The 12,616-nt window shown below is 35.0% G+C and overlaps 3 protein-coding genes across 4 annotated transcripts; 2 read left to right on the forward strand and 1 right to left on the reverse strand.

The window, feature by feature from the left end:
- On the reverse strand, positions 1,254 to 3,214 carry LOC104710955 (putative sucrose transport protein SUC6). Of its 2 annotated transcripts, none has more exons than XM_010427613.2 (3): positions 1,839 to 3,214; positions 1,661 to 1,724; positions 1,254 to 1,533 (listed from the first exon to the last, which is right to left on the reverse strand). In XM_010427613.2, exons 1-3 carry the CDS (start codon positions 3,084 to 3,086, stop codon positions 1,364 to 1,366), a joined length of 1,482 nt encoding a protein of 493 aa, XP_010425915.1. In that variant the 5' UTR covers positions 3,087 to 3,214; the 3' UTR covers positions 1,254 to 1,363. The 2 variants fall into 2 exon arrangements, with proteins under 2 accessions (XP_010425915.1, XP_010425916.1); XM_010427614.2 differs by having other exon boundaries at positions 1,259 to 1,533; positions 1,661 to 1,713.
- On the forward strand, positions 5,435 to 9,152 carry LOC104710956 (kinesin-like protein KIN-14N; the record flags this gene model as incomplete). The annotated part of the gene is given in 12 exon segments (XM_019230453.1): positions 5,435 to 5,739; positions 5,852 to 6,336; positions 6,426 to 6,702; positions 7,286 to 7,430; positions 7,526 to 7,635; positions 7,717 to 7,836; positions 7,927 to 8,130; positions 8,225 to 8,401; positions 8,486 to 8,560; positions 8,664 to 8,810; positions 8,903 to 9,041; positions 9,137 to 9,152. Coding segments are annotated over 10 exon segments (1,328 nt in total), but the record flags the coding sequence as incomplete, so codon positions are not given.
- Positions 9,167 to 10,020, forward strand: LOC109126418 (protein kinase 2B, chloroplastic-like). The gene is made up of 3 exons (XM_019229951.1): positions 9,167 to 9,203; positions 9,284 to 9,544; positions 9,644 to 10,020. The coding sequence occupies exons 1-3, from the start codon at positions 9,167 to 9,169 to the stop codon at positions 10,018 to 10,020; spliced, it is 675 nt and encodes a 224-aa protein (XP_019085496.1).

Raw genomic sequence — 12,616 nt, forward strand, 5'->3', positions numbered from 1 at the left:
TAACACAAGAGGCCATTGGTTGTGCGTATGCACCCCCAAATTGAGGATCTTTTCCAAATCTTGTTTGTGTTTGAAGATGAATTGGAACTTATCTTTTGAGAGGGCAACTCCTCTAACTCGATCGTAGATTAGCCACTTCCTGGGCATGTCGAGAACGATGTCCGAAATGTTTTGGCTGTCTGAATTGAGTAGTATGCCCATTAGACTCATGGAATTTATCTCCTTGGACGAGAATTGAGGCAGGTCCGGCAGATTGAAAGGCTCATCTGCTTCTTCGAGCGACATAGCTTTGATCAGTTTATCCATCGAGAAAGACATTCTAAGAGAATTACAAGCAGGACTTCTTGAAAGCAAGAAGCTCAAGCAGAAACCCAGAATTTAGATAGCTTTTGTGTTCTTGAGGAAACAGGAGGGGAAGAGATTGAGATTCCAAAATAAACAAAAAAGAGCTTAAACAGGTGGAAATCGGATAAAGTAAACGTGTTCCTTCAACGAGATATTTTGGCTGTCTGGATAAGATACTCTAGTACACTAAGAAATTCCTAAACCCAAAAAAGGGAAACTTTTTTTTTTTTATCTAAAAGATAACTTAAATCACAGTAAAAATAATTATATTGACGCAATTTTTTAAATGTATATTTTTTTAGTTTATTTTAAATAGAAATGTTAATTTACTTTTTATATGGAAGCAAAATATTTATAGACTCTGAATACAACTTCACAAATTCGGCAAGATGCGATGGAGAAAACATATGAGCTTGTGATAGAGAAAACACAAGAAACGCTTCCTCAATTAACCAAAGCCAAACTCGGAATGCAATACATCATTGTGCTTCGAAGAATCTGATTTCATGATCTATGTAGATATGTGAAATGAAATAAGTCTCAGATTCTAATAATGTGATTACAATGATGTGTGTATATATGTGTGAATGTGTTGTGTTCGTATCATTTGAACAATCCCTTTCATTTATGTTTATTAATATGCTACACATATTTGAAATATCAGTCACTATTGTTTTCCCAAAATGTCTTTCCATTAGATAACTACAACTAATGGACTACTATGTCTCTTTATACTGTCAGTTATACACTTGCAAAGGCTGGCCCAAAGGAGGCTAATCCAAAGGGTCAAGTGATGAATCAAAAAGTCATAGGAAGTTTGGTATGTTTGTTGAACTCAACAACTATTATTTAAATGGTTCCTTCTTCCACAAGAAAAACAGATGAATATGATTAGTTAGGAGCATAATATGGAAAATATGATCAGGAAATATATATTTATATATTGCAACAAATATGCAACATGTTACATCAGTATTAGACATGCATGTGCATACATAACAAATAAAACAAACACCACTTAAGGTAAAACAGTAAATGCTACAACACTGCTAATAGCCGCTGCAATTGCTCCGACCACAAATCCTGGTAAGTTTCCACCTCCAAATAATGCATCAACAGGACCAGCTCCAAATGATACAATCATTTGTGGTATCACGATTGCCATATTTAAAACTCCTAGAGAGAGTCCTGTAGAAATGACATTAAAATAAAATAAAAATCCTTATTAACTTTATTAAATGCTTTATTTTATTTTGAATGGTATAATTTTTTGAAAAAAAAAAAACCAAAAATCAGACAAAAATATTTTAAATACCTTGGCCGGCCCCGGTGCTGCTTGAGATTATGGAAGCTAGGGCGAATGGAATACTGAAAGTAATCTACAAAAAACAAACAAAAAGAAGATTAATAATGTTAAAAAATAAATAAATAATGGATACTAATTATAGTAACAAAATTTGGATTAAGAAAAAAAAAACAAGTTGTGGACTTACAGCAAGAGGAATTCCAAGAATAGCAAAGAGAGCCAATGCTCCACCTTTGATGCTATCGGTGGGAAGGGCCAAGGCACCGGCAGTTTTCCGGTGCTCCTCCGCCTTTTTAGAAACCAAAACCGTCATTGCCAAACACACGGCGAGGATGATATTCACAGCTCCCCAAAGCCTTTTGGCTCCAATTTTCCTGCTAATACCTTCAATACCAAGCGAAAAGAATCCAAGAACGATTGAGTTAAGCATCAATCCCAACGCACCAACGGTGACTCCTTGGTTGTAAAGTCTCTTCATGTTATCATCTCCCTCTGAGCTTCCACCGTATACTTCACGACCCATCCAGTCGGTATCGAATAAAAGGAAAGGGAACCACGCAATCCAGTTCAAGGATGTTGTGATCAACAACATCCACATTGGACGTTTCATCACCTTGAAGGCTCCAAATAACTCACCGAAGAAGGGAGTTTTCTTCTCTTCGTTGGAGTCTGCCTTTGGCGACCATGGTTTGTCTTCGACGTACCAAAGAGATATGATGGTGACAACGAGGAGGAGAGTGATAGAGAGGAAGAAACAACTCTTTAGATTTGCGCAATAGATGTCACATGATTTAGTCATTGTGAAAGGAAAGATCTTGTGGAGGTGACTGTATGAACCAGCCGCGTACCCTAAAACGTTTCCAACAGCCATGAAGAAAGAGAAAGCCGCGTTTGCGGTTCGCGTTTTCCTAGCGTCTCCAGCTGCTAAATCACCGAGGAAAGCACGACAAGGTCCTTGGAGAGTGTTGTTAGCCACGTCCAGGATCCAGAACCCGAGTGCGAAGATAACGACGGCTTTTGACTTTACACGCTCCTCGACTTTGTCTCCCAAGCTGTGGCCAAAATCAGCCGCGTAACCGATTAAGAAAACAGCCACGGCGACTAGAAATGCGCCAGCGGCGATGAAAGGACGACGACGACCGAATCTTGACTGACATCGATCGCTGTAGTAACCGACGGTTGGTTGGACAAGTAAGCCGGAGATAGGACCACATAGCCAGATGAGAGATGACCATTTGTGTGGAACCCCGAGAAGTTGCACGTACGGAGTTAGCAGAGATAATTGAAGAGCCCAACCAAACTGTATACCAGCAGCGATAGAAGCTACGGATATCATCTTTCTGAGTGGTGATGGCCCATCAACATCTGCCGTAGACGACGATGAAGAAGACTTCTCCACCGTCGCTGCATTGTTGTTTTCTTGGAGGTCACTCATCTTCACCTTATCTTTAGAGGAATTGTTTTGGTAATGGTATTAAAGACAAGGTGAAGAAGAGGACGGAGATGTTTGTTCTATATGTTTTGTTCCGTGTTTCAATAGTTCAGAAGAGTTAAGCTTTTATAGCTATAACACATACATCCTTATTGGATCATTTTAATAATGACAAAGGTATAACGGTAATACAACCGAAATTAGTTTGTCATTGTTATCCATAGAGATGATCGGTGGTTGTTGTATAGTCTCTCCCCAACCCGAAATAGGTCTACAACACTAAAACTCATCTAATCTTATTTTAGACATTATTACAAATATTACAACTCAAATATAACAAAAACAGAATTTTTGGTTGTATGTACCGAATTCCTACGGCACATAAAAAAAGCTGTGAATTTTTCTTTTTCTCTTTCTATTTTTTTTTTTCCATTTTATTTATTTCACTCATTTTGAAGTACAAAAGGAATAAAAGTATACATACCTGGTGACCAAAAAAAAACATACATACCTCACCTAATCCATATATAACACTAGAAGTAGACTCGCGCGATGCGCGAGATAACTTTATAATAATTTTAACATAATTTATATTTAAGAAAATATTTAAAATTTTATATTTTGTGTTTCGATAAATTATTTTTATGTTTGTTATTTATTTATTTATTTTGAATAAGTATTCTCAGTCACTTAAAATGAATTACTATTAATTAGTTAAGCATTAAACTGAAATTTTTTGTTAATATGAAAGGTTACTTTAAAATATTTAGTCTGTATCTCATAATATATAGAGCTCTTCATGTTTTGATGCACAATCAAGACGTACAAACATTTTTACGTTGGGAAAAAGAACATTGATTACGTATAAAATAAAATGCGACTGAGCATGGACATTATGTGTTAGTTTGTCCGCTTTTAACATAATCTATAAAACATTAATATCTTCTAAAACCAGACACCTCCAAGAAGGGTGAGACAGTAGCTTGAATTTCTCGAATAACCTCTTCTTGAGTCGAAACTCATGCTCTTCCTTCATTCTCTGTTTAATTAATTTCATTAAACAGATAACTAATGCAATTGGGATTAGCTTAGGGTAAGAACTATTAGCTTACCCATTGCCTTGCTCCGCTTGCGGGTTAGAACTATAATCACATCATCAACAATCGATCATGGAAGAAAATAAAAACTGAATTTGGAAGAATCACATGGCTTTGGAAACCCATATAATGAGATATATATCACTTAGACGTCCAAATCTTCCCCGATCCTAAACCCTAAACCCTAAACAATCGCAAAACCTTTCACATCCGAAGTCATAACCTATAAATAAAATAAAGGACCATGGAAATAGTTATCGGAAATAAAGTTAATGAATACATACAAACACAGTTGTAACGTTAAGGAACAAATCTAAAGTAATACTATTTGAAACAGTTAATATTTGTTTAAACTCATTTTTATGGGTAATACATACAAACACACTTGTATAAAATATAGCATGGGTAATAAGTAGCATAAGTATTGTGACTAAGATATAAAATCTATTAGGATTTATGAATTATGCTCTAAAACTAAAACTTTTATTTAAAAATTTATCAAATGGATCAAAAGAAAAACAAATTACAATATTGATATACAAAATAGGCATTTGAAACAACATTTACAAGTGAGAATGCATTATATGCCTAAAACCTTCTTCATCTAAATCTTTCTAATGAATAACCACATTTCACATGTTCACTTCTATATATGCTCCAAAATTTTGACTCAACTTATGTATTTCAAAACCTACAAATGTTATATAAAGAAAAAGTTAAATATTACAAAATGTTGAAAATTATGAGAGAAGTAGAATATGATGTTTGATGAAGACTTTGTCTAGCTATTTATAGATAAATTTGTAGTAGTATGAGAGGTTTTCAGTTTTTTTTGGGCCAACATCATAGGAGTTATGGTTACATTACAAAGAATAAATATACTATAGGTTTTGTCTGTGTTTTTTCTTTTTTTTTCGTAAAACACAAATTGTAATGCAGTTAATACATTAAAGTGTATTCATATGATGAAAGATTTGTTTAAAAAAAAAATTCAAACATCATGGGAGTTACATTTTAAAGAATTAATATGCAATAAATTGTGTTAATGATTACTATTAAAAATATATATATATATATATATATAGGGAAATTACCTAGAATATTACATAAAAGTAGGTTTATTACTAGACTAACACGTTGAGATTTCCGACTCACTCGAATAACACATAAAAGTTTGATTATTACTTCTAAACCAGAGTTGTGTGTTTTATTACGGTTATGCCATTTATAATTAAAAAAAATTAAAAATCATCAAATTTCGATTAACTTGGATGCAGCGGTAGTCTCAAAAAGATTTAGATCTTCGTGAAAACCCTAACGGGAAGACCATTACGCTAGAGGTCGAGTCATCTGACACCATCGACTATGTGAAAGCGAAGATCCAGGGATCTCACCGGACCAGCAGCCTTTGATTTTCGCCGGGAAGCAGCTCGAGGACGGCCGCAGTTCTTATCAAATAAAAAAAAAGTTTCGATAAACTTGATTTGTGCAGTTGGTCTCGTCTGGTCTTCAAAGATGTCGTTTATCAGATACAGATCCTCCGATTACGTCTATTTCGAGTAATTTTGTCACTCTCTTTTATTACCCCTAATTTTGTTTTCCGATTCTGGGTTTGCTCTCGATTGATGCTAAATTGGTCACGTTATCTATCAATTTGATGCTTCTGTACAGTCGCAGATACGGGATCGACGAAGCGGCTGCTACTCCTCTGCAGGCAGTGAATAGGGGTGACTCTGACAGCGAAGTTAACACAACACGGAAACTCTTTTCCTTTCTCTCTAATTTTAGTGTTTAGGTATCCTTTTTATTTTATTTTAACAATTTTAGTTATATTCAACCTTCCTTTTGCTTTTTCTGATCTCTCAAATTCCAAACCTTCGGAATCCAAACACATTTTTTGAACCTCGCCACTCTCTCGTCTAGATCGTTCTTCCTTCTTTTAGCCGTAGGAAGAATGTCGATGACAGAGGCAGTGACAAAGATCCATCCATAGATGATAGATTAGTTAGTGTTTTGTTTCCCTTTACAATTGTCTCTATAGGGTTTTGGATGATTTAGATTTTAGACCTCTATAATGGGGAATTGCTTTGGATCTTCCCCCAAGAATGAAGATGTTAATGTTGACGACTCCTCAGTGAACTCCAAACCCTTTTCACGTAAGCCCCTTCTCATTACTCAATTTATCTTTTTCTGAAGATCTCTAAGAAAGAAGAACAATACAAACTTTGTTTTTTTGTTGCTGCAGGTTTATGCTTTGATTGAGAGAGGAGTTTGAAGTAATTTAGGTAACAAGAAGGGTCCAAAAGTTTTAATTTTTTTGGTTTGTTATGGTGGGGGCGATGGCAAACAATGGAAGAATCCGGTCAGCTTCTCCGGTGATTAATGGGTCAAAAGATCTGACTCCGAACAGCGCTCCAGCGAGCACAACGGGATCTGAATATGGTCCTGTTGAGTTCACAAGAGATTACATTGAAACTCTTCTTAATGAACGAATCAAGTACAAGAGCAAATTCAACTACAAGGTTTCTACTTTTTCCCCCACCCTCAATTTTATTTTTTTACCTGAATTTAAACTTTCTTGTGTAATCTAAGTTGTGATGTGTGGATGAAAAAGAAAAAGTGTCTATACTGTAATTTGATTGTTGAGTAAGTTTTATCAATTAGGGTTTCTATTAGCAGAGAGAGAGTTTTAGTTGGTGAAGTTTTGAATTTGAGGTAGCTTTTTTTTTACTGGCTTTTCTCGTTGAATCCGTTGGTTTTCTTATAGAAGATTTGATTGTGTTTATAAGACAATTTGTGGGACCTTTAGTATTAGGCAATAGCATTGAAGACATTGTTTATGTGTTCTGATTGATCCTTATGGTATAGAATCTGAAGCTTTTAATTTCTGTTAGCTTACTGGCTTTGTTCGTTGGATCTATTTTTTTTTTTCTAAGAAGAAGATTTGATTGTGTTATAAGACAATTGGTGGGACCAAAATAGTTTTGTCAGTTTGATAAAAGCATTAAAGACTTTGTTTATGTGTTTGGCTTTGGTCTCCCTTTTGGTTTCAGTTAGTTAAGCTTGAATTTGAATGTTCTTCTTGGTGGTTTTTGGGTTTTGCAGGAGAGATGTGAGAACATGATGGAATATATAAAAAGGCTTAGACTTTGCATTAGGTGGTTTCAAGAACTCGAGTTGGATTATGCTTTTGAGCAAGAGAAGTTGAAGAATGCATTGGAATTGAATGAGAAGCATTGTGCTGACATGGGTGTGTTTCCATAATTAAAGTTTAGCTGTTACTTTTTTTTGTTTCAAATTTTTTTGTGATTTTTGAACTTTATATTTGTGCAATTTTGATGACAGAGGTTAGTTTGAGAAACAAAGAAGAGGAGCTGAATATGATAATTGAAGAGCTGAGGAAAAACTTTGAATCTGTTCAAGTGCAACTTGCCAGGGAACAAACGGAGAAGTTGGTAAGAGGCGGCTAATTCTACTTTAAATTACTTGTGTCTAATTCATATTTGTGGGGTTTAATTCAATATGTTCTGTTTTAGGCTGCGAATGATTCTCTTGGAAAAGAGAAAGAAACAAGACTTGATGTTGAAAAGGCACAAGCTGGTCTTGTAGAAGAGCTAGACAAAGCACAAGGAGATCTTCAAACGGCTAACCAGAGGGTGAGAAAACTTAAAAAGGTTTTGAAATGATCAGAATGTTTTGTCACTTAACTTTAGACTAATGTTGACTGTTTGTTTTGTTATGTTCAGATACAATCGGTAAATGACATGTACAAACTGTTGCAAGAGTATAACTCAAGCCTGCAGCTGTATAACAGCAAGCTACAAGGTGATCTTGATGAAGCTCATGAAACTATAAAACGCGGTGAGAAAGAAAGGACTGCCATTGTCGAAAATATTGGCAACTTGAAGGGCCAGTTTTCAGCATTGCAGGATCAGCTTGCTGCTTCTAAGGTATATGATGATGTTCTGTTATATCCGATCAATGGTAGTAAATGTTTTGTAGTTCTGGTCAAAATGTGATTGAGTGTCTTGTTTTTTTTGGTAGGCTTCTCAAGAAGATATCATGAAGCAGAAAGGTGAGTTGGAAAACGAAATTGCGAGTCTCAAGGTCGAGCTTCAGCAGGCCAAGGAAGACCGTGATCGCCATTTAGTGGAAGTACAAACCTTACAAACTGAGGCAACCAAGTACAATGACTTCAAAGACACCATAACTGAACTTGAGGTCTCATATCCGTTTACAATTTCTTTCTATATATTCTCTGCCAATTGTTTTTTCTTAAGATGATGTAAATTGTTTTTGGTCCAGACTACATGTTCATCCCAGAGTACTCAGATACAAGAGTTACAGGATCGACTAGTGTATTCTGAGAGGCGACTGCAGGTTTTTATCACATTCTCGAGCAAAACACATATAACATATGAATCTATTAGATTTCACAACCTCTTATGTTTTTAATAACATTTTTGGATTGTTTATGGTTTAGGTGTCTGATCTAACTACTTTTGAGAAAATAAATGAGTTTGAAGACCAGAAGCAAAGCATTATCGATCTGAAAAGTCGAGTAGAAGAAGCAGAACTTAAACTCGTTGAAGGGGAAAAACTACGGAAGAAGTTGCACAATACCATTCTTGTATAATTCACTTAACTAAACCTCTGTCACATTTTTTTCGTCCCCTATGTGTGTAAAGCTTGACTGATCCTGGTTTATTTCTCATGTTGCAGGAATTGAAAGGCAATATACGTGTGTTCTGTAGAGTTAGACCTTTATTGCCTGGTGAGAATAATGGTGAGGAGGGAAAAACTATTTCTTACCCGACATCTCTAGAAGCACTTGGTCGCGGTATTGACTTGTTGCAAAATGGTATGAAACCAGAAACTTCTGAGATAGTGTGGTTCTTGCTAAAATGACACATTGATTGGAAGAACAATTGATGTCTTTTTTTTTGTTATGGACAGCGCAAAAGCATTCTTTTGGTTTACGAGTATATGCTTAATGGTAGTCTTGAAAATCATTTGTTTGAAAGTAAGTAAGAATTAAGATCCAACATTTATGTTTATGTTACTTGGCATTGTTCATGACCTGATGAATCTTGTTTATTCTAGGGGGTTCTAATGTGCTTTCTTGGTCACTGCGTATGAAAGAGGCGATTGGTGCTGCTAGAGGGCTTTGTTTTTTGCACGAAGCTAAGGATCAAGTCATTTACAGAGACTTCAAAGCAGCAAATATCCTTCTTGATTCAGGATTCAACCCAAAACTCTCAGACTTTGGATTGGCGAAAGAAGGTCCAAAAGACAACCGTTCACATGTGACAACCCAAGTCATCGGTACAGAAGGTTACGCAGCTCCAGAATATCTAGCAACAGGTTTCTTTTTGTTTGATGGTTCATTTGTTCCAATTTCAACTAACAAAACATGAAATTTCTAAAACACATTGATTGGTCTCTGCTTTTGGTCTCTGTCAGGTCATCTAACAACGAAATGTGACGTCTACAGCTTTGGTGTAGTCTTGCTAGAGATTCTATCTGGACGTAGAGCAATAGACAAAACTAAAGCTCGAGAAGAAGAATATTTAGTGGAATGGGCGACACCTTACTTGCGAGACAAGCGAAAAGTGTTTAGGATAATGGACACGAAGCTTGTGGGTCAATACCCTCAGAAAGCAGCGTTTATGATGTCTTTCTTGGCTTTACAATGTATTGGAGAGGTTAAAGGTAGACCATCGATGCCTGAGGTCTTGTCTCTTCTTGAGAAAGTTACAATTCCAAGACATCGAAAGAGTAGAAGCAGAGGTTTTGCTACTAACTCTTCTTCCAAACGGTTTCTCAGACACCCTAATTAAGGACTCAAAATCTCTTTGGCTTTTGGATCGTTTCTTTTGTGGAAATGGAATATAAAAACTTTTTTTTGGTTACGTCATTGATAATATAGAAGAATAAAAAAAGCTTGGCCATGATCTATAATTAAGATTTTAACCATACCTCATTCAGTTAGTGGCTATTAATTATACACAGTCATCATGATCATTGTTATGTGTAATGTACGTATATAAGAACATGTACATAGTCTACACATATGTGGATTGTATATGTACTAGTAACTATTTGCATGGAGAGACGAAAAGAGAAGTCTAATCCAAACCAAAACGCCCCGATCAAATTAACCACCACTAATTAACATTAATCATATCTCTCGTAAATCCAAATTTAACAGAGCTATCAATTCGCCGTCAATACCCCACTTCTCCTAATAGTTTCATCATCACTAATTCCACTTTTATTCTCTTTCCATAATAGTTTCATCATCACTAATTCTCTGTCGCTATCACTTGAGTGTAGCCAGTTTTGCAAGTTTAGGTCCCTCATGATTGCTTAAGGTATCCTGTAATATCTACTTAGAAACTATAAGGAGTAGAAGATGGAGCCTTTGCAGAAGATAAAAGAGTTACAACAGAGAGAGATTTGTTTGGTTGTAATTAATAGAATTTTAGAGTGAATGTGAGATCTTATGTATAACTAGATCACTTAGGTAGAAAATTTCAGTATAACTTGAACTACTTGGTGCAACTGTACTAGAATTATTAAAATAAATTTCAATATGGATCATGTGAAAACGAATAAAAAATAGATTTTGGCGGCGGAATATTCATTTAAAATCATCACACTATGGTAAAATGAACCAAAGACAACATGATATTAGTAAAAAATTATTTGGTATACACATAATTATACATAGTTATCCAGTTGTACTCTCATATCCATAGTTGAACTTTTGCGTTTTTTTCGTATTTCCAGTTGGACTATAATATAAATTATTAATTAGCAGTTGGCCACAAGATTTATCAGTATTAATTAGCATATACAAGGTTTTCATAACACAATGTTCATAAAAACTTGGGTTTCACCTCTTTTGCTTCATTTGAGGTGATCACTTACTAAGTCTTCCTTATACTATAAAGAGTGTTTTATGTGAAAACGATAGTATATATTAGAAAGTGATAAATTCTTGTATTGTTGATTAAACATGGTTCTTTAATAGTTCAATATGTTTTAGAAATTCTTATAAACCTTAATTATCATTTTCATATTTTAAATATAAATGCAAATCTAAATATATATTTAGTTGTACCTAGTTGAACTGAGTATTATATATTTATGTTATCTAAATATTACCCTCTATAGTTAAAATGTAATTTTGTATGGTTATTGTTCATTACCTCTCGAAAATATGATAAATAAACAATTACGAATTACATAGGTTGTTCTAGTAACATCTCTTACTTTTTCTAGTAACATCTCTTACTTGTTCCATTTCCGGTGAACAACAACGACAATATTAGCTAGGGTTATAGAAGAAGATATGTTGAAGATGACTACAAAATTACAATAATATTGTTCATTAAAACGGATTTATGGACCTACACTAAGCAAAAGAACGTTATGTACGTACTCTAATCTCAAGAACATTATGTACGTATGCGTTCATATGTACGTACACGTTTATATGTACGTACACGTTCGATTTTAGGTTTAATGAACCCGAAATTACCAGAATATCCTCGTCTTCTACCTCTAACATACGACTGAAAACCCTAATTTTCCCTGCCTCACTTTTTTTTTTCACGACTTATGTCTATTTTTTTGGTTTCACTTGTGGGTTTTTTACTCAACTATTATAGATTTTCATCTCAACATCTGATTTCTAAATTAAAAACCTATAAAAAGTGAGTTATATAGATTTTCGAACAGATATCTAGCTCTTCCATGGATGAACCCAGAGGAAAGATTAACGAAACAGAGTAGGAAAAAGACGTTTGCTCCGGCCGACAAACAGAATACGATTGATGAATCTGCTACAAACGTTATTACATGAACACCATAGATCGGAAGAACAGCAAACGTGTTTAGATCTATATCCAATAAGTCTATCGCAACGATAGACTGTCTTTGACAGCTCAAACAAATTCGTGTTATTCTAGTAAGACTTTACAGCTGTCAAAAATGCTTACTAAATCTACCACGGACAAGAAACCTACCATCACACTCCGAAAACTATTTCAAAAAAACAAACAAGTATACCAAAAATATCTGAAACGAGAGAAGGCTGTCGAATAAATCTGTCGCAACAGGCCATTAGTCTACCATAAATATCTTTTGGGTCATATTGACTGTTGAAGGAGTACATCAGATATTTTTGGTATACTTAGTTTTTGATACACATATACGTCCACCGATAAGTGTACCAATACTACAACTAAGTGTACCATCTACGTCGACGGCAAGTGTACCAGCACTACAACTAAGTGTACCAAAAATATCTGACGTACACCTTTAATCAGTCCACGTGTATAAATCTACCATCAAAGGATCGGTAGACTTAGTCCCAACTTCCAATGTTTTTTTTTCTAATGGCATTAGCCGTAATTACGTTTTTTCCCA

This window comes from Camelina sativa, chromosome 9, assembly GCF_000633955.1.
Source record: "Camelina sativa cultivar DH55 chromosome 9, Cs, whole genome shotgun sequence".
NCBI lineage: Eukaryota > Viridiplantae > Streptophyta > Magnoliopsida > Brassicales > Brassicaceae > Camelina > Camelina sativa.

Excerpts from the sequence above, each read along its gene's own strand:
- LOC104710955 (XM_010427613.2), bottom strand. The coding sequence starts at position 3,086 with ATGAGTGACCTCCAAGAAAACAACAATGCAGCGACGGTGGAGAAGTCT. Across the intron at positions 1,725-1,838 it reads TTCTTGGAATTCCTCTTGCT|ATTACTTTCAGTATTCCATT; the intron begins GTAAGTCCACAA and ends TGTTTTTTGTAG. Across the intron at positions 1,534-1,660 it reads CAGCACCGGGGCCGGCCAAG|GACTCTCTCTAGGAGTTTTA; the intron begins GTATTTAAAATA and ends TCATTTCTACAG.
- LOC109126418 (XM_019229951.1), top strand. The coding sequence starts at position 9,167 with ATGCTTAATGGTAGTCTTGAAAATCATTTGTTTGAAA. Across the intron at positions 9,204-9,283 it reads TGAAAATCATTTGTTTGAAA|GGGGTTCTAATGTGCTTTCT; the intron begins GTAAGTAAGAAT and ends TGTTTATTCTAG. Across the intron at positions 9,545-9,643 it reads TCCAGAATATCTAGCAACAG|GTCATCTAACAACGAAATGT; the intron begins GTTTCTTTTTGT and ends GGTCTCTGTCAG.